The sequence below is a fragment of the Moschus berezovskii genome, chromosome 19, assembly GCF_049115385.1.
Source record: "Moschus berezovskii isolate FMDL1 chromosome 19, NW_MosBer_1.0, whole genome shotgun sequence".
Taxonomy (NCBI): Eukaryota; Metazoa; Chordata; class Mammalia; order Artiodactyla; family Moschidae; genus Moschus; species Moschus berezovskii.
The window spans coordinates 49,864,620-49,891,437 of NC_142478.1; the positions used below are offsets into that span (position 1 = coordinate 49,864,620).

At 39.8% G+C, this 26,818-nt stretch overlaps 1 protein-coding gene across 1 annotated transcript in view; it reads right to left on the bottom strand.

Annotated features, from left to right (window-relative positions):
• PIWIL1 (piwi like RNA-mediated gene silencing 1) overlaps window positions 1-19,304 on the bottom strand; it is a 33,003-nt gene extending 13,699 nt beyond the window's left edge. The window contains exons 1-10 of the mRNA XM_055404731.2: window positions 19,227-19,304; window positions 18,760-18,871; window positions 11,343-11,468; window positions 10,623-10,837; window positions 10,119-10,240; window positions 8,965-9,045; window positions 7,685-7,882; window positions 7,081-7,192; window positions 1,132-1,258; window positions 796-913 (exon numbers count right to left, since the gene is read on the bottom strand). Coding sequence (XP_055260706.1) covers window positions 796-913; window positions 1,132-1,258; window positions 7,081-7,192; window positions 7,685-7,882; window positions 8,965-9,045; window positions 10,119-10,240; window positions 10,623-10,837; window positions 11,343-11,468; window positions 18,760-18,871; window positions 19,227-19,304 — 1,289 coding nt within the window. The remainder of the gene's footprint in view (window positions 1-795; window positions 914-1,131; window positions 1,259-7,080; window positions 7,193-7,684; window positions 7,883-8,964; window positions 9,046-10,118; window positions 10,241-10,622; window positions 10,838-11,342; window positions 11,469-18,759; window positions 18,872-19,226) is intronic.
• Between the last annotated feature and the right edge of the window lie 7,514 nt (window positions 19,305-26,818).

The following is a 26,818-nucleotide window of genomic DNA, read 5'->3' on the forward strand; positions in this document are numbered from 1 at the left end:
TGTAAATTTAACATATTTGCTTATCACTAAACATAAGGAAACAGCAAAAAACTAATATACACAAGCAAATAGAGTACCACTGCAACCCATAACAAATGTTAATGTTTCTTTCAGGATTGAAATACTGGTGAGAATGCTAGGAAACACAGAAATATAATGTTTTTCTCTTATTATGTCTATGTTTCCCTTCACAATATCCTTTAATTTAAAATTCTGATGCCCAAACTATCTCCTCCTCAAAGTAAACACAATGCTGTAACAATTTCACTTTCTTGTTTATTCTCTTTTTCTAACAGAATTAGAAATACCATGGGCTCCAAGGTTTCACTTAACGTGAAAGTCACTCAGTCATGTCCTTTGCAACCGCATGTACAGTCCACGGAATTCTCCAGGCCAGAACACTGGAGAGCATAGCCTTTGCCTTCTCCAGGGGGTCTTCCCAACCCAGGGACTGAACCGAGGTCTCTCACGCTGCAGGCAGATTCTTTACCAGCTGAGCCACAAGGGAAGCCCAAGAATACTGGAGTGGGTAGCCTTTCCCTTCTCCAGCAGATCTTCCCGACCCAGGAATTGAACCCAGACCTCGTGCACTGCAGGTGATTCTTCACCAACTGAGCTAATTCTTCCCTGACAAATAGTGGCCTCACTTAGAAACACAAAGAACCCACCCCGAATACTGCAAATACAAATAAAAAACAAAATTACTTTCCGTCATTCCCACGAGAAAGTCACTCCTCCAAACCCTTATAAAATAAAGAACTGAAAACATACCCCAGTAAAGCATAGATGACTTACTTATGAATATAATCAATCAGTCTTCCTACTTCACGCTGCCTTTGCTCTGGAGTTAGTCTTGTATGAACAGCCAAGTCTTTCATCACATTAAAATCATTACGCATTTTATCAGTTAAACCTTTAAACAGAATAAAACTATCCAGTTAAAGAAACAAGAATCGTGTCTAACTATATGGAATGTAGGGTGGTGATGAGTCAAAGAATTCCCAGGAGACAAACCAGTTTTAAGGGTCGAGGTGGGGGGGGGGGTGGGTGTGGTAAAGGAATGTTTAATGGCTTCTAGAACTGAAGGGGAACTAAGCAGTGGCTTCATCCAATGAAGACAAGTCAGCATACCTGTGAGGTAGCAGAGCTCAGGGATAAGCATGGCTGGGCCTGGTAATGTGCCACCAGGGCCTCTCCTTCTCTTAGGCTGACTGACCAAAACTGGCTGTTTCAAGTCAGTGATTTCTTGGTTATATTGCTATTTAAGGGAAGAGAGATATCGCTGTTCACAGTAAATGCCTTTAGTAACATGTTAATGCACAAAAAAGTTTCACTTTTTAAAACTAAGCATATATGCTAATAGCAAGGCTAGTATCTGTTTCCAAGTAAAACACACTGTCTTTCTGGTCCTACTAAAATAGGTTGTGATTTATAAACTCATCTTTTCTCCTAAAAACTTAAATGGTCAAGGATGGTAAGGCTCTAAGTTTTGACTTTTTGTCACATTTATGTTTACTTCATTTTTTGACTTCTTGGTTCAGAAACACTAGTCTGTGCAACTGCGGATTTTCACCACAGTGTAATTCCTCTAAACTACTCATAGTAAGCATGAGCTCATGAAAGAAGTCTCACTGAAAGAATAAGGGGTAGGGAAAATGTGTGCACTCTATGGAACAGTGTTAATTAGGGAAAGTTGAAAGTTTACTTTGCAGTTGAATTTCAACTGAGCAGTATTAAGGTTCCCCATCTTAAGACTGCCCACATGTAATCTCTAAGATTAGACTTACAACATGTAAAGAGACCAAACATGTTGATGTCTAGGATCTAACACGTGTGAGACAGGTCTCTGGCCTCCAGGTCAGCCCTACAATTCTAGACCACAGCAGACCACTTGCGTTCCCTTCGCTAGAGAGTGCTTCTGGCCCTGTCTCCTGAAGACCTCTCTATCGTTTCCTGTATCCTCTCCTAGCATCGCTATCCTGGTTAATTTAGCTCTAACTTTATTCTCAAATAAAATCACATCTGCAGTAAGCATACAAGACAGTAGTACCATCACAGCCACTTCCTGAGTGTTGTTTTATAAGAGACTACTGCACCTGCCCATTCCTTCCTCCTGTCACACAGTCAGGGTACTGGCCACCTACCATCATGAAGTAAGATACCATGAATTTTAGCTTGCATCGACTCTGTCCTACACTCAACTCTTTACTAATCATCTAGGCAAAAAAATTCTAAGTAGAACGTGCATGTGTGACCTCTGCTCCACTTATCTGTATTATTTAATCATACTATTTTATTAGGGGTCTATTAACAGTCACCCTACTTACACATCATTCACTTGGGTGGTAGTGATTTCAGAAGTATTCCTATTTCTCTATTTCACCAAAGGGCCTTAAAACGCATAATTCTTAATTACAGAGCTGTGGGATTTCCCTCTTCTATATTCTTAGTGCATAAAAGAAACCCTGTCAGTTCTTTTAACCCTTTCCCTTACATCTAAAGGACAAGCACTTACATTTCTGTTTAATATTAGACTTTTTAAGTTATTGACCATGATCCTCCCTTCCAAAGGCCCTTCTCTCCCACCCTATTTCCTAGATATTCTCTTCAACATATAATATCTAAGCCATCACTTATTACTAAAACTGAATTTCCATTACGAAGGTTTAAGAATGCCTTATTTCTTTCACATATTTCAAAGTCCACCCAACTGTTAACATATTATATCTGAAGTCTTTGCACAGACTGGAGATCACCTGAAGAGTAAATATACAGCAACTGGGGGCCTGAGGCAGAACCCTGAAGTATGTCAACATTTAGAAGGTCACTTGTGGAAGAACAAGCAGGTATGTAAGATTAGGTACTAGTCAGAGAAGGGGAGAATTTTCCTTGATCTTGCTTCAGGTTTAAATCAACTTTCAGCTGTGTCCTCTCTGTATTTGCTGCTGATGTATACCAACTCTTCCCATCCCTGTTCGTGATTATTCAAATGAACTACAGAAAAATGCCAGAACTCGTTTGTCACAGTAACCTCTGACACTCAGAAGAATATAGGTTAAACATGGTTCAAGTCCATAAGGAATTTTCAGAGGTTAAAAACAGCAGTAGGGAAATCAAGCTGAGATGACCCTTGGCCTGTTTTCATTTTGCCAGAGTAAGACCAGTTCTTAATGCAACTTCTTAGGGCATCATTTCCCTCCAGAGTGGCATCTGATCTTCTCATTCACAGGAGAGCAGCTGAAGATCAGGCAGCAACAGATTTTTCAGCAAAAAGACATTTCAAAGATCACCAGTCAGATGAATACTTTTCACATAAAACATATATATATACACACATAATAGTTCATTTATTCTACTTTTTAGAAAAAAGAAACAATCTACAGAAAGTAGAAAAAAGTTATATGAATTTTAGCACTTCAAAGACAAGCTTTAAATTTTAATTGATGTGTTTTCCTGCACTTCTGATAGAGCATATCAGATGAGAAGTGACTTCTAAGGATTTAGGAGGCAGATCTGCTCATCTCTGACCACTACAACGTTTGATGCCTTCCTATAGAAACATTTTATTTTCTTCTAGTCAGTAGCTGTTCTTTCTATTAGGTTGGTGCAAAACTAATTGCAGTTTTACACTGTTGAACTTTGTCATCTGATATTGGAATACATTCTTAAATAAATGTGGTTATACATCATTTTAATGTACATTTCTTGCTTTATGTTTTTTTGCTAATGGCTTATTACTTGCTGCTTATATTTATTTTAGTCTATAGAAATGTTACACAAAAAGCAAATTCAAGCAATTTTTTTTAGTTCAAAATGCATCATAAAGCAGCAGAGACAATTTACAACATTAACAATACATTTGGCCCAGGAACTGCTAGCAAATGTACACTGCAGAAGTTTTACAAAAGACACAAGAGACTTGAAGATGAGAACAGTGGCTGGGCATCGGAAATTGACAATGACCAACTGAGAGTATCACTGAACCTGATCCTCTTATACCAGATGCTGCTGAAGAACTCAACATCGACCATTCTATGGTCATTCTGCATTCAAAACAAACTGGAAAGGTGAAAAAGTTCCATAAATGGGTGCCTCACAAGATGACCACAAACCAAAATAATAGTTTTGAATTGTCTTCTCTTATTCTATGCAACAATATCAAAAGTGGATTTTATACAGCTGGCGACAACCAGCTCAGCGGTTAGACCAAGAAGCAGCTGCAAAGCACTTCCCAAAGACAAACTTGGGCCAAAAAACCTTTTTCTGGTTGTCTGATGCTCGTTTGATCCACTACAGTTTTCTGAATTCCAGTTAAAACATTACATATGAAAGGTATGCTCAGCAAATCGATGAGATGCACCAAAAACTGCAAGCCTACAGCCAGTATTAGTCAACAAAACGGGCCCACTTCTTCTCCACGACAATGCATAACTTCACATCACATAATCAACGCTTCAAAAGTTCAAACAATTGGGCTACAAGGTTTTGCCTCATCCGCCATATTCACCTGACCTCATGCCAATGGACTACCACTTTTTCAAGCATCTCAACAACTTTCTATAGGCAAAATGTTTCCACAACTAGCAGAAGGCAGCAAATGCTTTCCAAGAGTTCACCTAATCCCAAAGCACAGATTTTTATACTATAGGAATAAATAAACTTATTTCTTGTTGGCAAAAATGTGTTGATTGGAATGCTCCCTATTTTGCTTAATAAAGATATGTTTGAGCCTAGTTATATGACTACAGATCTCGTCAAGAAAATTAGAGATACCAACGGAACATTTCATGCAAAGATGGGCACAATAAAGGACAGAAACGGTATGGACCTAATAGAAGCAGAAGAGATTAAGAAGAGGTGGCAAGAATACACAGAAAAACTATACAAAAAAGATCTTCATGACCCAGATAACCACGATGGTGTGATCACTCACCGAGAGCAAGATACCCTGGAATGCAAAGTCAAATGGGCCTGAGGAAGCATACTTTGAACAAAGCTAGTGGAGGTGATTGGAATTCCAGCTGAGCTATTTCAAATCCTAAAAGATGACACTGTTAAAGTGCTGCACTCAATATGCCAGCAAATTTGGAAAACTCAGCAGTGGCCACAGGACTGGAAAAGGTCAGTTTTCATTCCAATCCCAAAGAAAGGCTATGCCAAAGAATGTTTAAACTACCACACAATTGCACTCATCTTCCACGCTAGCAAAGTAATGCTCAAAATTCTCCAAGTTAGGCTTCAACAGTACGTGAACCAAGAACTTTCAGATGTACAAGTTGGATTTAGAAAAGGTAGAAGAACCAGAGATCAAACATCCACTGGATCATAGAAAAAGCAAGAGAATTCCAGAAAAACATCTACTTCTGCTTCCTTGACACTAAAGCCTTTGACTGTGTGGCTCACAAACAAACTTAAAAATTCGGAAAAAGATGGGAATACCAGACCACCTGACCTGCCTCCTGAGAAATCCATATGCAAGTCAAAAAGCAATGGTTAGAACTGGACATGGAACAATGGACTGGTTCCAAATTGGGAAAGGAGTATGTCAAGGCTGTATATTGTCACCATGCTTATTTAACTTATATGCAGATTACATCATGTGAAATTCTGGGCTAGATGAAGCATAAGCTGGAATCAAGATTGCCAGGAGAAATACCGATATGCTCAGATATGCAGATAACACCACCCTTATGTCAGAAAGCAAAGAGGAACTAAAGAACCTCTTGATGAAAGTGAAAGAGGAGAGTGAAAAAGTTGGCTTAAAACTCAACATTCAAAAAATGAAGATCATGGCATCCAGTCCCATAACTTCATGGCAAAGGGATGAGGAAAGAATGGAAACAGTGACAGACTTTATTTTCTTGGGCTCCAAAAACACTGCAGATGGTGACTGCAGCCATGAAATTAAAAGGTGCTTGCTCCTTGGAAGAAAAGCTATGACAAACTTAGATAACATATTAAAAAGCAGAGACATTACTTTACTGACAAAGGTCTGTTCAGTCAAAGCTATGGTTTTTCCAATAGTCATATATAGATGTGAGAGATGGACCATAAACAAGGTTGAGTGCCAAAGAATTAATGCTTTTGAACTGTGGTGTTGGAGAAGATTCTTGAGAGTCCCTTGGACAGCAAGGAGATCAAACCAGTCAATCCTAAAGGAAATCAGTCTTGAACATTCATTGCAAGGACTGATGCTGAAGTTCCAGTACTTTGGCCACCTGATGCAAAGAACTGACTCACTGGAAAAGACCCTGGTGCTGGGAAAGATTGAAGGCAGGAGGGGAATGGGATGACAGAGGATGAGATCCTTGAATGGCATCACCGACTTGATGGACACAAGTTTGAGCAAGTTCCAGGAGCTGGTGATGGACAGGAAAGCCTGGTGTGTTGCAGTCCGTGGGGTCGCAGAGAGTTGGACATGACTGAGCAACTGAACTGCACTGATGATGACTTGAAATTCATGGTCCAAAGCCACAATTACTTCTGTACAAACTAAATATTATTTGTCTCTGGTGTCTTGTTCAATTTAGTGATCACTGTGGCAAAAGCTAGAATAATCTTTTACAAACTGGTGCTGGAAGATCAACCACGGAACTTACTATCTAACCTCCATGAAATAAGTCTGTCTGAATTCTATCAACATGTTAGACAAAGGTTAAGAGTTAACCCATATGCAGATTTATCACAACTGATGCTAAGGGTTCAAAGATCTCGAGCTGCCACTGCCAGATGAAGTTTCTGAAGAAGTGCTAGTTACAGAGTGAGACAGTGCGGCAAGCTGCTAACTTGCATTTTGTTTCGTCTGTTACCTTATTTGCCCTCTACATGGTTAAGTTCAAATGTAATCCTGAATCCACTTCAGAAAACGAACCAGGAAGGCGCACATCTCACTTGCTAATGAGCTAACTATGCTGTGACTGGCTTGATAAATATATTTACATACAGCTTTAAGAGCCACTTGTTCCACATGTATTAGAAAATTCATTAGCTATTAGAAAATGCTACTGAAGGTATTTCAGATTTCTCCTAAAGGCTAAGCAATTCACATTAAAAAGATAAAAATCAATATTAATGTCTTACCTTCCTGTAGTACTCTAAGAAACTGACTTCAGAGCCATCTGCTTTCTTAAAGGTGCTCTTTGGATTCTGGTCCCAGTCAATATCATCTACTCTGTACGTTTTGTTGTTGTACCTATGACCAGTTGAGATTTGTCAGTATTTGATTAAAACACGTAGAAATGTTATTAATAAGAAAAAACCAAACAACGTACACTTTCTAAAAACTAAAATTTCAAATCATTTGGTAATGTGCAATAGCACAGAAAGAACAGGGACAAGAATTTCTTAAAGCTGTGAAGGCTGGCATGCTGCAGTCCATGGGGTTACAGAGTTGGACACGACTGAGCAACTGAACTGACGCTAGATGGATGGGGATGTAACTAAACTAATATTAGAAAATAAAATTACAACTAAAAAGGATAGAAGTAATTGGATATTTCTCCTTTTCAGATGAGTATATTCCCCCAAAACTTTTAACTCTGGGAGAGGTTGTAAGTTTCCCTCCCATTTCTGAGTAACTCTGACCTCTCAATCTTAAACCCTACTTTCCAACAAACATTTTAGGGCTAGAAAGCCAAAACATCTTAAGACTTGTAAAATTATTTTTCATTCTTAAAAGTCTTACTTGGTGAGAACAATTAAACCAATCAGTTCCTTAGACACTTGTTCTTGAAATTTGTGTTCTTCAGTTTGATGAAACAAGTTGAACATGAAATCTAAAACAGTTTCACTTCGAAGAACTTTATGACTGACATCAGTGCAAAGCATGATGTTATTTTCATACTGAAGAATAGAAGTAGTGAAGCCAGGCCAAATCACCAATCTGTCAAATAGAATGAAAACCATGAAGTAACTCCTATGAATATCTTAATATGTTTTGTATGTAACAAGTTGTTTTTTTACCTTTATTAGCTAGGTCAAAAGGATAAGTCTTTCAGTAAATTTACTTATTTTTATCTTTTATCTTTTCCAGATAAATACTGATCTTTTTAAGATCTCCAACAATGAAAGTTATTTTATAATAACATTATAATTTCCATTTTAAATTAATACACTAACTTTCTAAATTTTTAGATTGATCTAAAAACTTGAAAAGTCTAACTGAAAATATCTGCAATCATAAATAAACCTAAACCATTTAAGTATCTGTCCTGATACACTGCAGTAACTTTTGAAGCAATCATCTTTAGGTGATGAGTTTTTGTTGCCTATGAGCAAATATGTGTATGAATGGATGTGTAAGCATGTACGGATGTGAGAGATGGACCATAAAGAAAGCTGAGTGCTGAAGAACTGATACTTTTGAATTGTGGTGTTGGAGAAGACTTTTGAGAGTCCCTTGGACTGCAAGGAGATCAAACCAGTCAACGCTAAAGGAAATCAGTCCTGAATATTCATTTTAAGGACTGATGCTGAAACTGAAGCTCCAATACTGTGGTCACCTGATGTGAAGAGCTGATTCACTGGAAAAGACCATGATGCTGGGAAAGACTGAAGGCAGGAGGAGAAGGGGATGACAGAGGATGAAATGGCTGGATGGCATCACCAACTCAATGGACGTGAGTTTGAGCAAGCTCCAGGAGCTGGTGATGGACAAGGAAGCCTTGTGTGCTGCAGTCTATGGGGCTGCAAAGAGTCAGACATGACTGAGCAACTTTAAAGCAAATATAAACTTTGTGTTGGAAAACTCTACACTTTTTCTCTGTGACAAGGAAATATCATATGATCTTTAAAGCACCACATATTCTGGGATGTCTCCTTTATCGTTCAAACCAAGTTAAATGTTCATTTAATGTGATGGGTACCATTAACAGCCATAGTAAATCTGATCATTTCAAAATAGAGCAACACTTTCAAAGTCTGTGATTAAATCTAAGAAATAGAAACTTCCCAATTTATACAAACCTATGATTTGGAATATCAATTGGGTCACTTGGATTATAGTAATTCCGTCCAATTTGTTGCAAATTCATGATCTTCAAAAGCCTAGAATTTGAAAAGTCAGAATAATGACTACTGATACGTATCCCATACTACAGTTAGAATGGCATATTGCTTACAGCAGAGGCTGGCAAACTATGGCTTGTAGGTAGGCCAGATCCAGTCTACCTGCTGGTTTTTGTATGGCCTAAGAGCTGGTTTTTTTAAAACAGCTTTTAAAGGTCTAGAAAAAAAAAAAATCAAAACTATAATAATGCATAAAGATACATGAATTATAGGAAATTCAAGTTTCAGTGTCCATCAGTAAAGTGTCCATCACTGGAACACAGCCATGATCATATATGCTCAGTGACTGCTTCTCTGCTTCAACAGCAAAGCAGAATGGTTGAGATATAGCTAATATGGCCTGCAAAATCTAAAATGTTTACTATCTGGCCCTTTGCAAAAAAAAAAAAAGTTTGCCAACCCATCATTTACAAAAAAGTAATTTCCAGTTACATTAATTCAAGTAAATATCTATGAAAAATGAATCAGTAGCAGATATCTTATGACCACCTTAAAAGGGTAAATTGCAAACCCCAGTATTATGTCTCACTATTCTCCTACCAATTTCAGTCTCATCCAGATTGCTTCCCACTCAGCAGGGGGATAGAGGGCAGTCTTCATAGGATTTGGAAAAAAAAGAGTATCCACACTGAAAGCAAATTATAGAGCATGCAGTATATGTCCTATGATGGAAGAAATAAATCTGGATAGACCTAAATCCTGCCCTGTTTTCTGAATTGGTACCCACTGTGGGCGAGAAGGAATATAAGGTTAGTGATAGACCTCTGAGAGACTGTGTTTTCTTAATATAAGCTCAGATAGGATTTAAAAGATCTAATCTCAACACAAATAAGGAAGTGAAAGACATGACACTTGCTTAAAGCAAATAAATGAGATTTATATCAGTATATCACACCTAAAAATGACTAAAATTCAAGAGTAACCCAATGATCTTAACTAATCACTGTCAAATCTAGGTACCAAGTATACAAGTACTTATTGTACATGCTTTTCAACTTTTGATTATGTTTAAAATTTCTTATCAAAATGTTAAAAGAAAAACTCTAACATACCTCCTGAAAATAATATTATAGAACTGCAAACAAGTTGGTGACGTAGGTGGGAGTTCATTTGTCAGGGTGATTGTTATCCTCACATGCTCTCCATTTCGAGTCTGACTAAAAACTTCAGTAACCTGAAGCCAGAGTGGTGGAAAACCAAACTTTTGTTAAAATAAGCCCAATCACATAAGCCTATTGCATAAGGCAACAATCTGAGCCATCAAGATCAAGCTCATGAAAATTTAGAAAAGTTAAAAAAAAAAAAAGACTATGAGAAGTGAAAGAATGGGTATGAGAAAATGATTTTAAGTGCTTTATTATTACTTGATTGTAATGATTAAGTCACTCAGGTATATCTGAGAATGATACAATTATGCCAAAACACCCTTGGGAGCATTATAAATCCTGACAGACAGGCGCCACTGGGGTTTCTCTAGAGCTACCCTAGAATGTTGCGGTTTGGCTTTGAGGTGGAAATCCCCATTTCCCTCTCCCCATTCCAACAACTGAAATAACCTTGTGCTGTAGTCTTTTAGGTAAAAATAATATCGTTCCATCAAAAGCATGACACCTTCCAATTAAATCCTCATGTTGAAAAAGAAGAGCTGAGCGGAGTCTTCTGGCTTCCATCAACGGATTATAGTCAATGTGATACTGATATAAGGCCCACTGGGGACGGGATGTCAATCGGAAATGGTTAGTGCTTAGCCTTACGATAATACCGGAAGAACCTGTAAAAGTAAATCACATTCAATTAATGATATATCAAGTTTATGCTTCCTTGAATCTTCACTGTCATGCCAAGGCAGATGCAGTTCTGTAAGCAAAGGGCTGAGAGCAACAGACAACACAAGTTCTCAGACATCTGACTTTGGGGACTACTATTCTATTTACATAAATTACTAGAAGCATCCATTTAGAAAACAATTATCCCTAAAATAATTTACAACTGAACCAATAAAATCTTTATAGCAAAAAGCATTAAAAAAGAAAAGTGATCTATGCGATATGTATCAAGACATTTCAGTGCAGCTGAAAACATCTATGACCTATTTCAAAACCAGAAAGGAGAGGAAAATGGAAAAAGTATCCATGCAAAGTCTCTGAACAAACATGCTCTTTCACCTGAGCAATTCATCATACATAAATAAATACCTAAGTGAAAGTGCTTCAATTTACTGCCCTGTGCACCTGAAAAGAAATCTCATGAAACTTATTCTTAATGATTAAGCCTACCTGTTTTTGATTCTTTCACGTGATCTAGGTTCTGTCTTGTATTCACACCAAGATCATGAAAGTCTCTACGACGACCTCCTCTCTCTGCTAAGGATAACTCCTGGAATCCAGCAGATATCTGGAGTTCTTTTAAAAAAAAAGAATAACAAAGAAAAAATACATCTAAGTAATATGCAACATGACAAATGCAATTCCCAAAGTACACTGTGGCATGAAACCCAAAGGCTCCTGTGCTGCTAAAGGTAGTGTGTAACAATCCTGTCAGGATGTTTTAGGTATCTGCCAACCAAAGAAAAAAGTAACTTCTCAGCTAGAACCTCTTCCATGAAGCCCTTCTTGTCACCACCCTAGGCAAACTCAGCTCCCTCACAGGACATATATACCTTTTCAAGATCAAGATGACTGGACTGATTCAAGAACTTAGGAAAATACATTTGCTGATTGGGTAATTACTTTTCTGTCGGTAGGTATAATACCACCTAAGGGCCTTAATATCAGTATTTTTCACAACTTTTATGATATAATTATAGCTGTAAGAATTGGCAGTTTATAAAATTTAAATGTGCTACCTGAATTAGAAAATGTTGAAGTTTAAAATGTAATTTCCTCACCAATTCCCTTAAAAACCAGCAGAATGGATGGGATGAGCCTGTGCATGTCCTGTGACCATGATACACATATACTGGGGTAGGTTAACTATCAGTACATGGTTACTTGCAAAAACTGGGGATAAAATATCCCAATTATTAAGTCTTTTAATTTGTATAAAATTTTCCAGTGGTCAAGTATGGATATGAGAGTTGAACTATAAAGAAAGGTGAGTACCAAAAAATTGATGTTTTGAACAGTGGTGTTGGAAAAGACTCTTGAGAGTCCCTTGGACTGCAAGGAGATCCATCCAGTCCATCTTAATAAAGGAGATCAGTCCTGGGTGTTCATTGAAAGGTCTGATGTTGAAGCTCAAACTCCAATATTTTGGCCATCTGATGCGAAGAGATGACTCACTTGAAAAGACCCTGATGCTGGGAAAGATTGAGGGCAGGAGAAGGGGACGACAGAGGATGAGGAGGTTGGATGGCATCACTGACTCAGTGGACATGGGTTTGGGTGGACTCTGGGAGTTGGTGATGGACAGGGAGGCCTGGTGTGCTGTGGTTCATGGGGTCGCAAAAGAGTCACACACGACTGAGCGACTGAACACTTCATATAACTAGTATGATGTGGACCAAAGAACTAATACAAGCTATATAGACAAGTGTTAAATTCTAGCTTTCAGTTAACATGCATGTTTCCTTGTGTAGCAGAGACTACCCCACTACACAATAAACAATATTCTTATTTTAAAAGTTTATATAGGAAGTAACACACCTAATAGGGGATTCCCAGGTGGCACAGTGGTAAAGAATTTGCCTGCCAATGCAGGAGGCAAGGGTTTGAGCCCTAAGTTGCAAAGATCCTCTCAAGTAGGAAATGGCAGCCTCTCCAGTATTCTTGTCTGGGCAGTTCTGTGGACAGAGGAGCCTGGTAGGCTACAGTACATGTGGTCACAAAGAGCTGGACACAACTGAGTGACTGAGTGCACACACACCCCGAACAGACTAAAATTCCTCCCTTCCTTGCGTAAGGATGGCCTAAGAGACTTCTGCAGCAATTACTGGATGAAACTTCTGGGAAAGCACCTTGAGAGCACTAAGAGCTGGCTTTTATATTCTCCATGCCCCTAGCTGCCAGTCTTGCCTGGAATCTGGATGTGATGGCAAGAGGGAGCCCAAGCAGACATTCTGAGCAAAACATAAGTCTTAGTGACAGAAGTCATGGACTTGGGAGAACAAAAAGATAAGGGAGATCAGTTCTCTTCTAATCACAAATGCTAAAATTAGCTTAGAATTGCCAGATTCTCAAAGAGAAGTAACGTAGCTTAAACAAAATATATCAGTTCCTGATATATCTTGTAAACAAGTTATTTTAATATGAGCTTCAATTTCTATACCTGAAAAATTGATTATAACAAATTTTTACTGGAATGTGGTAAGTTTTAAGTAAGAACTTCATTTATAAAGCACTTTAAAAGTACTGCTAAATATGCTGGTTCTTGTGCATCAAGATATTCAGGGGCTCTATTTTTAAGTCTTTTTTATCTTAGTTTTTTTTTTTTATTGGAATTTAGTTGCTTTACAATGTTGTGTTAGTTTCTGCTGTACAGAAAAGTGAATCAGCTATATATATACACCACAGAGCACTGAGTTCCCAGTGCTAGTGCTATACAGTAGGTTCTCATTTCTCATTATCTTTTTTATACATAGTAGTGTGCATATGTCAATCTCAAAGTTTATCCCACCCCCCAGCTCCATCCCCCATACTAATATTTTTTCAAGAGTGTCTATTTGTTTGTTCTCTCTGTGTCTCTACATTTTAAAATCTTTCCTGGTGGTTCAGTGGTAAAGAATTCGCCTGCCAATGCAGGAGACAGATCAGAAAGATCCCCTGGAGAAGGAACTGGCAACCCACTCCTGTATTCTTGCCTGGGAAATTATACGGACAGAGGAACGTGGCAGGCTACAGTTCCTGGGGTTGCAAAAGAGTCAGACGTAACTCAGCCACTGAATAAATACCTGGTGAACTTTTTATACTAAAGACTTTCAGATTAAGGTGTCTACACTAACAAAGGTCAGGTATACTGAATCTAATCTCATAGCAACAACTGGTCATAAATGCTTAATTTGAAGTCTTCCCTGAAAAATTTGAGTTTCTCTTGAAAAAATATTAGTTATGGGTATGAAAACCTAACCCCAAGTTTCTGAAAATAAACAATAATGAAGTCTTATCCCCTCTCCACATATAGTACTGCTACTATTAATACTTTAGTCAAAATTTGATCTATCAATCTAAAAGATGTTTTAAAAGGGGATACAACTGGAGAAAGAAGAATGGAACTGGAGCAATCAACCTGCCTGACTTTGGACTACACTACAAAGCTACAGCCATCAAGATAATATGGCACTGGCACAAAAAGAGAAATACAGATTAACGGAACAAAACAGAAAGTCCAGAGATGAATTCACACATCTATGGACACCTTAACTTTGACAAAGGAGGCAAAAATATACAATGGAAAAGACAATCTCTTTAATAACTGGTGCTGGGAAAACTGGTCAACCACCTGTAAAAGAATGAAACTGGAACACTTTCTAACACCACAGACAAAAATAAAATGGATTAAAGATCTAAGACCAGAAACTATAAAACTAGATAAAAACAGAGGCAGAACACTCTCTGACATAAATCACAGAAAGATCCTCTATGACCCACCTTCCAGAGTAACGGAAATAAAAGCAAAAATAAACAAATGGGAACTAATTAAAAGCTTTTTCACAATGAAGGAAACCGTAAGCAAGGTGAAAAGGGAGCCTTCAGAATGGAAGAAAATAATAGGAAACGAAACAACTGACAAAGAATCTCCAAAATATACAAGCACTTCATGCAGCTCAATACCAGAAAAATAAATGACCCAATCATAAAATGGGCCAAAGAACTAAACAGACATTTCTCCAAAGAAGACAGATGGCTAAAAACACATGAAAAGATGCTCAACATCACTCATTATCAGAGAAATGCAAATCAAAATCACAGTGAGGTATCATCACAAGCCAGTCAGAATGGCTACCTTCAAAAAGTCACAAACAATAAATGCTGGAGAGAGTGTGGTGAAAAGGGAACCCTCCTACACTGTTGGTGGGAATGCAAACTAGTACAGCCACTATGGAGAACAGCGTGGAGATTCCTCAAAATATTGGAAAAAGGACTGCCATACGACCCAGCAAATCCCACTGCTGGGCATACACACGAGGAAACCAGAACTAAGAGACATGTGTATCCCAATGTTCTCTGCAGGTCTGTTTACAATAGCTGGGACATGGAAGCAACCTAGATGTCCATCAGCAGACGAATGGCTAAGAAACCTGTGGTGCATATACACAGTGGAGTATTACTCAGCCATTAAAAAGAATATATCTGAGTAAGTTCTAATGAGGTGGATGAAACTGGAGCCAATTACACAGTGAAGTAAATCAGAAAGAAAAGCACCAATACAGTATATTAACACATATATATGGAATTTAGAAAGATGGTAACAACAACCTTATATGCGAGACAGCAAAAGAGACAAATGTAAAGAACAGACTTTTGGACTCTGTGAGGGTGAGACAATCTGAGAGAAAAGCCTTGAAACATGTATATTACCATACGTGAAAAAGATGACCACTCCAAGTTCGATGCAGGGCACCATGACAACCCAGAGGGAGGGGGTGTGAAATGAGGTGGGAAGGGGTTTTGGACGGGGGGACACACGTACACCCGTGGCTGATTCATGTCAGTGGATGGTAAAAACCACCACAATATTGTAATTAGCCTCTAATTAAATGAATACATTTTTTTAAAAGGGATACAACTGGAAACTTTGATCCCCTTCCATGCAGCTGCCAGAATGATTTATTAAAAACACAAATCAGGACATGCTATTGTTCTATTTAAGAGTCCTCCCATGTCACCATATCCCACTTTACAGAGTGAAAACTCAAGGTCTTAATGTCTCATTAGTGATAAATCTGTTAAGGCTGTCATTTTAATTTCTAAAACACAGTGGATACTTGAACGCTTACTGTGAGAAGCACTTCTCAGATGTAACACTTACAAGAGCAGGGAAAGATGGTAAAACAGGGCTTTGCATTACCCTGAGTATCACAATGAGTCCTCACAATGGCCCTTATCTTTAAAAGTATATACCTTTATATAGGTAGGGAACTGAGTTTCATAGAATTAAATTTAAATTCATGAGTCATTGTTTTAAAAAAATGTATTAGTTAAGATCAATACAGAGAATGTTTAGGGAAAATATAATAAAAGCAAGTGACCTGGAGGTGTTTTTTGGAGTCACTGGTTTCAGCACTTGATTCCCACCCTGGATTTAGTCTTGTCATTTTTGTCCTCTGAAGATTTTCCAACTATCTTGCCAGATCAGATAATTTAAAAAGGTTATTTTAAAAATATAGCACATAAAAGGTATTTGATTGGAGGACATATATCCTGCTATACTGCTGGATACAGAATTCTTACTTGGCTTATATATTTGAAACTCATGCAACCTTATGTTTCTATTATCAGAAACATTTATAATTTAATGTGACATTTATTCTAACAAAACAGATTATATCTCCCTGTTCACTTTTTGGATTAAATGGGTAATTTTTTAAAAAAAGATTGAGACATCCAGGGAAAGTGATTCGATCAGTTCAGTTCAGTCGCTCAGTCATGTCTGACTCTTTGTGACCCCCTGAACCGCAGCACGCCAGGCCTCCCTGTCCATCACCAACTCCCGGAGTCCACTCAAACCCATGACCATTGAGTCGGAGATTCCCACAAATGAACTGTAATCAAGGACCTTAAAACTTAAAACATCATGTAGCCCACTGGGGCTTCCCCAATGGCTCAGTGATGAAGAATCTGCCTGCAATGCAGGAAACACAGGAAAAGCGGGTTCAATCCCCAGAACATCAACCCACTCCAGTATTCTCGCCTGAAAAATCCTGTCGACAGAAGAGCCTGAGGGCTATAGTCCATGGAATCAAAAAGAGTCAGACACAACTTAGCAACTGACCAACAATAACACATATTTACTAAAAATACAAAGCTGTTTTACAACTTGTTTTCATTTCAGTCAAGTTTTTACATTCTTGAAAATGGCTAAGTGGTACTCCATTGTTATTAAAGTACAGCAGGTTTTATCCTTACCGAATAGGTTTTTCCAGTTTTGGGGTCTTGAATGTAGTTAACAGTCTTACACAATCATGTACTTATTCAGTGTCTGGGTAAATGACCACGAACATAACTGCTATGCTGCTACACATTACAAACGCCATCCAAAAGTTAGTACAATCCTATATGGAACACAAGTTCCAGTTTTAAAATTGCCAAAACTGGCAAAAAATAAAATGGAGAATAACCAGATTTAAAAAATGCTCCAGTTTAAACTTAATAGTAAGGCTTAGCATTTTCACTGCCCTTTGCACTTTTCAATGATTTGCCCTTTCCTTTGTCCGCTTTCCCACCACAAATTCGTAAGACTGCTCTGTGCATCTGGAGAAGGAAATGGCAACCCACTCCAGTGTTCTTCCCTGGAGAATCCCAGGGGCGGGGGAGCCTGGTGGGCTTCCGTCTATGGGGTCACACAGAGTCGGACACGACTGAAGTGACTTAGCAGTAGCAGCAGCTCTGTGTATCAGAAAGATGAGCTGTTCTCTAATTTCAGTAAGTTTCCAAGTTGTCTCTTGACACTGACAGTATCTGTCACAGTTCAATTCATACCACTTCAAGTTCAACTTAGATTTATCCATGTTTTCTAAATTTCATGGGTTTCATCTGTGATGACTAAATATTTGGTCATATTGTGGTGCAAGGCATAAAGCAACGAACCAGCTTTGTTCTCAAGTTTTCCATTTGCATCAACACTTTTATTGCCCAGTTCCCATGCCAATCCCAGGGTTTTAAAAGTCATTGTTACTACATTAATTTTCTACGTATACATATTAGTCTGTTTTTTTCCAATTCTAAAACCAAACTTAGTAACTGTATTAGAATTTTATACCAAGCATCCAAAAAATTAGCTTTTGCAACAATGCAGGGAAAAAGCACAATTTTTGTAATCAGAACCGGTGTTCTGACTCTACTGGCTGCCACAACTTTGACCTCAGTTTCTCCATCTGAGAAACAGAGTGAACCAATACCACACATGTGAAAATATATAAGTCAAAGGTACAAACACTAAAGTTGGTACTGCTGCTGCTGCTGCTGCTGCTGCTGCTGCTAAGTCACTTCAGTCGTGTCCGACTCTGTGTGACCCCATCGACGGAAGCCCACCAGGCTCCCCCGTTCCTGGGCTTCTCCAGGCAAGAACACTGGAGTGGGTTGCCATTTCCTTCTCCAATGTGTGAAAATGAAAAGTGAAAGTGAAGTCGCCCAGTCGAGTCCAACCCTTAGCGACCCCACGGACTGCAGCCTACCAGGCTCCTCCGTCCATGGGATTTTCTAGGCAATAGTACTGGAGTGGCTTGTACAGCTTTGATAAAACCACTAAAGAAGCCAAGAGAATGTTCTAAATTGATTAATGCATAATAAGCACATTTATAATCAGTTTAGAATTTACCTGCTTTGTAAAAGCTAGTGTGGGGCTCTAGTGCTTGCTCTTTTTTGTTCCCAAGAAAAGAAATCCTGAGGCACTGCCATCAATGGCAGGCTGCACAGCCTGAGGGAGAGGCTGGGACTCCTTTTTCTTTAAACAAGAGTTTTGGTAACTGCTCCACATCTATTGCTACAAGCTCACACACACACACACACACACAAAGCCCTTTCCCTCTCCTTTCACCTTGTGACTTTGCTGTTACTCCTATTGTTCCTCTCTGTCGTCCACGGCCAACTAATTCCCCCTCTGCTGGAGGCTGCTGAGGTCGAGGCTGAATGTAACCAGGCTGCTGACTCTGCAGTTATATGCAAATAAAGAACAGCATTCTATTTGTGTCAAGAGGTCACAGACATCAGAGGAAATAACTAGTCAAACAAATCTAAGGCATTCAACCAAAACTGATCTAAATTAGTAATCAAATATCTTATTCTTATGAAGAAATTTCTTCAAGAAGGGTTACCAAGTGAAGTCAAGAACCAGCTTCCAATACCCTCAGGACATAGAACACGATTTTCCTTGTTCAGTTCCTACCTCCTTCACAGGACACAGTTTTTAAATTTAATTTGACAGCCTAAGCTGATGAACGCTCAGCTAGGATGTTTCTCAAGGACTCTACTCTCCCTGCAGTTAGAAAAGAGTGGCACACTCACCGCAGAGGCGCCCACATGCTGCACCATCTCCTGACCACGAGCCCTTCCTCGTGCTCTTGCTCTGGCTCTCCCAGTCATTTTCCTTTCTCTTAAGAAGAAATAATCATGAGGACAATACTCAATGTTTGCAATTATATTTGAGTGTTTCTACAATGCTATCTTGAAACTGATTTGGTTAAGATTCTAAGATAAGCTCCTGGGTAATCACATACTTTCCTATCCTCTTAAGGCAATATCCAATATTGCCTCTTAAGGCAATACCCCCACCTTCAGCAAAACTTAAGTGCTCCTGTGCTAGGTGACAGCACTGAAGTAGAAGACTTATTTTCATGTAGTATGTCATCTTTCAATTGAATTAATTATAAAAAATCTTAAGATATTGGTGAATACTTCTTTCACATCTAGATATGTAATCTATGAAAAAGGGCTCTTATGGTAAGCTTTATGCCAGGCCCTTTAAGTAATTCTTATACATATACTACTGTATCTTCCTGGATTATTCCACAATTGCATGTAGCTTAAACTTTTTTTTTTTTTACCACATCATTTATGTCCCGTAATTTCATTCTTGATGAGTGGCATCCACTCTGTCTCTAAGGAAACAGTTGTTCATCTCCAAACTACTCCTTTACTGCTCCTACCACGCATGATCAACAATTCCCCACATTTTTTCAACAGCACCCTGTAAATGAGTACCTAATGTAAGCCTGGATCTGTCAGGCATCAAATATATTACCATGTATAAAAGGTTCTCCACCAAGTCACCCCCAACTATAGGGTACAAAGCAGTATCATCAGGTTATTATCAGAGCCAGACTGGCTCTTCTTCATATAACCTGTGAAGCAAATCACATAACCTGTGACTCGCGTCTTTATTTGTAAAATAATCAATAACAACCTACACCACACAGGTCAACTGAGAACAGCTCAATGAGAACACACGTAGGGCAGAAAGGGCCTGGCACACCATGAGCATTCAACACACGTGAGCCCTTGTGGAAACGGCAGAAAAAATCATTACTACAAATATTTAAGTTTAACGAAGAACAAAGAAGAATGTTCTTACAAACAGGAAAGCAGGACTAATTTACATACTGAAGAGGTCTGTCTGCGACAAAGCTAACACTTAAACTGAGATGCAGGAGGACTAGGAATTGGAAGGTTAGGTGGGACCACTTCAGACAAGAGTGAACAGCTCGTGACTATGTGTTGAGAGCTTGGCTCATTTGCAGGACTAAAAGACACCCATTGTGACTGAAGGGTAATGAGCTTGGATTTGACATTCAATTCACAGAGAGACTACCTAAGGTTCTAAAGAGGGGCAGATTATGACACTATTTACAATTAAATCATTCTGCTTTAAGTCAGGATAAGCCTTTTCTGAGTTTTCTCAGCTTCTAAACATTTTTGTTCCATGGCAATCTTCCTAGAAAGACAAATCTAATGACACTACACTGTTAAAGACCTCTTTATCAAACACTAAAGGACTAAAAATACATTAGCTCACATACCTGTAAAAACTTTAATGATCTAATCAGCAATTTCCAAAGCAGGTTACACAATATAATCTGCTGAGAAACCAGCATATTAGAATTAATTTTTAATGCCATTATAAAGTATTCTGAATTTACAATATGTATATTATGACAATTGCTATACATACATAACTTGGGCCTTCCTAGGTGGCTCAGTGGTGAAGAATTCGCCTGCCAATGCAGGAGCCCCAGGAGACGTGGCTTTGATCCCTGGGTCAGGAAAATCCCCTGGAGGAGGAAATGGCAACCCACTTCAGTATTCTAGCCGGGATAATCCTGGCAGAAGAACCTGGAGGGCTACAGTCCATGGGGTCGCAGAGTCTGACATGATTGAGCAGCTAAGCATGCACGCATACATACATAACTCAAGCATGGAGCACACAGGCACGTATGCCCAAGCAACTGAATCAAATCTGGAGATCTCTGCTTTAGACTCCAGCAAACACTACTTTGCTCCATGCACCAGCTATGATAAATTCCTTGTGTGTCCCAGGGCACACACATCCTTTGCTAAAGCACCTTACTTTCCTCTCTGAAATGGAAGAATTCAGCCTATCCTTTAAGGATCAGCCCAAAGGCCATCTCTTCCACCTTCCTGTACCAAGTTGTTTGCATGTGTATTACAGCAACTACCACATCTCATGGGTAAGCAGTTCCTCCTCCCTCTCACACACACATTTCAAGAGCTCCTCGAGACACGGCTGCTAATCAGTCTAGAACTTTGCACCTAAGCCCAAAGCTTGGCAACCTAGCAGTGTCTGTGTGCATATTTTGTAAAAACCTAGTAATAAGCTGAACTGCCACCCCAATAAGGAATTTTTTTAAAAAACTTACTGCAGTAGTTAAAGCTTGCTCCTGGACTGGTAACACCTAGCACCCGATTGAAATGCAAATTGGAATGGGGGTGCCACTCCCAGTCCCCAGAGAGAAACCATGTTCACTACTGGTGGTTCTGATGATCGCGGAGCCCCAGGGTCCTGGAGCGCGCTACCCACAGCGTCAAAGCCAGACCCCACGGGTCGACCCCATACCCGGGTCCACTGCATACGAGCTGCGCTCAGCTGTGTCCTCCCTACTTCAACATCTCCCAGGCTGGAGCACAAGCCACTCCCATCACCTGGAGGTGAGAAACCGAGCTGGTGCTCAAAGGCACCACACCAGCTACAGAGGACATCCAGGTCAAGTGGGCATCCACCGCAGGGTCAAAGACACTAGTGTCCCCCCCCAGACATGCAGCCGGTCCTCCCGCGCCCCAAGGCTGCCCGCCGAGGTCCCCAGGCCTTCTCCCGATCCCGCCCGCTTCCCCGCCTCACCCGCGCCCACTGGCGGCAGAGGACACCTCAATACAGGCTCAGCGCAGGCTGAAGGACCGCGGCGGAGGCCCCGCCGCAGGGCCGCAGCCTCACCAGGCGCGCAGGCTGGAGCCCGAGCGTAACGACCGCACACTCGCAACCTCGCCCAGCTAGCGGACGCCCGGGCCACACCAACAGTCACCGCGGCGCAGCCAACGGTTTTCTCACACCAGATTCCTCCGCGCCGGGACTTTGAGCCGCGATGCCGGCCCAAACGGACCCCTGTGCCTCTCGACCCCGCAGAGCCGCTGGGTTCGCCCTTACCTCGCTGTCCACTCTGGGCGACTGAAGGGTCTGGGGGCCAGGGGAAATGGGAAGGGTCCTCTTTTCTCAGGGCGGATGGACACTGACTTCAAGGAGTAAACGGCTCTGCACGTGGCACCAAGCTAACGGAATGGCGCGCCGCGGCCCGTGCTAGGTGCTGATTGGCTGCCTGGGAATGGCAGTTTCCGAAGGGTACGGAGCGAAACTGGGCCAGACAAGCCCCGCCCAGACCCCGCCCACACCTTGCCTGAGCTGTACCTGGAACACCTGTGGTGAGCAGTTGGCAAAGATTGCAGTGGCCTTGATTTGTTCCTGCTCGTGGAGCCGGGCTGTGCACTCAACATGCCATTGAGAAACTGAAATTGTGACCAGGTGTGTTTTGAGCTCCCTGCTGTTAAAAAAAAAAAAAGAAAGAAATTTACTCTTGGGTTGGTCTCTTAAAATAAGTTATTTCATTTATCAAATAAACAAATGAGATTTGAATTTTGCCTCCAAAGAGATAAAACTGCATTCTCAAGCTGGAACACCAAGTGGCTGGCTGTGTACCTACACATATAACTTTCCATATCAACAACTTGGGTGCTGAGTGCATGCACGTTCCCGTGGAGGAGAGTGGTTCTCAAACTTGTCCTGCATCAGGGTCACCTGGAGGGCTGGTTAAACCACAGATCACACTGCTTCCACCACGAGAGCTTATGGATCTGCAGGTTCATAGGTTCAGTTCAGTTCAGTTCAGTCGCTCAGTCGTGTCCGACTCTTTGCGACCCCATGAATCACAGCATGCCAGGCCTCCCTGTCCATCACCAACCCCCGGAGTACACTCAAACTCATGTCCATCAAGTCGGTGATGCCATCCAGCCATCTCATTCTCTGTTCATAGGTGGGACCCACTAATTTACATGTCTGACAAACTGCAGAACATGTTCGTATAACTGGTCCAATGTCTGCATTGATAGCAGAGGCAGTGAGCTCCATGCCCTCAATAGAAGTTCATTTCCTCACTGGACAAAACCAAAACAGTTAAAACTAAATATTGTAAAATAGAATGGAATTATTTGTCAGGCTGGAAAGTGGGACAGATGGTGACCATGTGACTAGTTAAGTCCAGTAACAATTCAGTAACTTTTTTTTTTTAATTTTACAATATTATATTGGTTGGTTTTGCCCTACATTGACATGAATTCGCCCCAGGTGTACATGAGTTCCCCCTCCTGAACCCCCCTCTCACCTCCCTCCTCCCTTTATCCTCCCTCTGGGTCATCCCCGCACACCAGCCCCGAGTATTCTGTAACATGCATTGACCCTGAACTGCTGATTCGTTTCACATATGACAACATACATGTTTCAATGTCATTCTCTCAAATCATCCCACCCTCACCCTCTCCCACAAAGTCCCAAAGACTGTTCGATACAACTGTGTCTCCTTTGCTGTCTCGTATACAGGGTTATATTTCCATCTTTCTAAATTCCATATATATGTGTTAGTATACTGTATTGGTGCGTTTCTTTCTGTCTTACTTCACTCTGTATAATAGGCTCCAGTTTCATCCACCTCATTAGAACTGATTCAAATGCATTCTTTTTAATGGCTGAGTAATACTCCATTGTGTATATGTACCAAAGCTTTCTTATCCATTCGTCTGCAGATGGACATCTAGGTTGCTTCCATGTCCTGGCTATTATAAACAGTGCTGCGATGAACATTGGAGTACATGTGTCTCTTTCAATTCTGGTTTCCTTGGTGTGTATGCCCAGGAGTGCGATTGCTGGATCATATGGCAGTTCTATTTCCAATTTTTTGAGGAATCTCCACACTGTTTTCCATAGTGGCTGTACTAGTTTGCATTCCCACCAACAGTGTAAGAGGGTTCCCTTCTCTCCACACCCTCTCCAGCATTTATTGCATGTAGACTTTTGGATAGCAGCCATTCTGACTGGTGTGAAATGGTATCTCATTGTGATTTTGATTTGCATTTCTCTGATTATAAGGGATGTTGAGCATTTTTTCATGTGTTTGTTAGCCATCTTTATGTCTTCTTTGGAGAAATGTCTGTTTAGTTCTTTGGCCCATTTTTTGATTGGGTCATTTATTTTTATGGAATTGAGCTGCAGGAGCTACTTATATATTTTGGAGATTAATCCTTTATCAGTTGCTTCATTTGCTATTATTTTCTCCCATTCTGAAGGCTGTCTTTTCACCTTACTTATAGTTTCCTTTGCTGTGCAGAAGCTTTTGATTTTAATTAGGTCCCATTTGTTTATTTTTGCTTTTATTTCCAATATTCTGGGAGGTGGGTCTTGGAGGATCCTGCTGTGATTTATGTCGGAGAGTGTTTTGCCTACGTTCTCCTCTAGGAGTTTTATAGTTTTTGGTCTTACATTTAGCTCTCTAATCCATTGTGAGTTTATTTTGGTGTATGGTGTTAGGAAGTGTTCTAGTTTCATTCTTTTACAAGTGGCTGACCAGTTTTCCCAGCACCACTTGTTAAAGAGACTGTCTTTTCTCCATTGTACATTCTTGCCTCCTTTGTCAAAGATAAGGTGTCCATAGGTGCGTGGATTTATCTCTGGGCTTTCTATTTTGTTCCATTGATCTATATTTCTGTCTTTATGCCAGTACCATACTGTCTTGATGATTGTGGCTTTGTAGTAGAGCCTGAAGTCCGGCAGGTTAATTCCCCCAGTTCCATTTTTCTTCCTCAAGATTGCTTTGGCTATTCGAGGTATTTTGTATTTCCATACAAATTGTGAGATTATTTGTTCTAGCTCTGTGAAAAATATTGTTGCTAGCTTGATAGGGATTTCATTGAATGTATAAATTACTTTGGGTAGTATACTCATTTTTACAATATTCTTCCTTTCCACGAACACGGTATATTTCTCCATCTATTAGTGTCCTCTTTGATTACTTTCACTAGTGTTTTATAGTTTTCTATGTACAAGTCTTTTGTTTCCTTAGGTAGATATATTCCTAAGTATTTAATTCTTTTCGTTGCAACAGTGAATGGAATAGTTTCCTTAATTTCTCTTTCTATTTTCTCATTATTAGTGTATAGGAATGCAAGGGATTTCTGTGTGTTGATTTTATATCCTGCAACGTTACTGTAATCATTGATTAGCTCTAGTAGTTTTCTGGTAGAGTCTCTAGGGTTTTCTGTGTAGAGGATCATGTCATCAGCGAACAGTGAAAGCTTTACTTCTTCTTTTCCAATTTGTATTCCTTTTATGTCTTTTTCTGCTCTGATTGCTGTGGCCAAAACTTCCAGAACTATGTTGAATAGTAGTGGTGAGAGTGGGCACTCTTGTCTTGTTCCTGATTTTAGGGGAAATGCTTTCAGTTTTTCACCATTGAGGATAATGTTTGCTGTGGGTTTGTCATATATAGCTTTTATTATGTTCAGATATGTCCCTTCTATTCCCACTTTCTGGAGGGTTTTTATCATAAATGGATATTGAATTTTGTCGAAGACTTTCTCTGCATCTATTGAGATAATCATATGATTTTTATTTTTCAGTTTGTTAATGTGGTGTATTACGTTGATTGATTTGCGGATATTGAAGAATCCTTGCACTCCTGGGATAAAGCCCACTTGGTCATGATGTATGATCTTCTTAATGTGTTGTTGGATTCTGATTGCTAGAATTTTGTGAAGGATTTTTGCATCTATGTTCATCAGTGATATTGGCCTGTAGTTTTCTTTTTTTGTGGGGTCTTTACCAGGTTTTGGGATTAGGGTGATGGTGGCCTCATAGAATGAGTTTGGGAGTTTCCCTTCCTCAGCAATTTTCTGGAAGAGTTTGAGTAGAATAGGTGTTAGCTCTTCTCTAAATTTTTGGTAGAATTCAGCTGTGAAGCCGTCTGGACCTGGGCTTTTGTTTGCTGGGAGATTTTTGATTACAGTTTCAATTTCCGTGCTTGTGATGGGTTTGTTCAGATTTTATATTTCTTCCTGGTTCAGTTTTGGAAAGTTGTACTTTTCTAGGAATTTGTCCATTTCTTCCAGGTTATTCATTTTATTGCTATATAATTGCTGATAGTATTCTCTAATAATCCTTTGTATTTCTGTGTTGTCAGTTGTGATCTCTCCATTTTCATTTCTAATTGTATTGATTTGGTTCTTCTCCCTTTGTTTCTTGATGAGTCTGGCTAGTGGTTTGTCAATTTTATTCACCTTCTCAAAGAACCAGCTTTTGGCTTTGTTGATTTTTGCTATGGTCTCTTTTGTTTCTTTTGCATTTATCTCTGCCCTAATTTTTACGATTTCTTTCCTTCTACTGACCCTGGGGTTCTTCATTTCTTCCTTTTCTAGTTGCTTTAGATGTAGAGTTAGGTTATTTAGTTGACTTTTTTCTTGTTTCTTGAGGTGTGCCTGTATTGCTATGAACTTCCCCCTTAGCATTGCTTTTACAGTGTCTCAGAGGTTTTGGGTTGTTGTGTTTT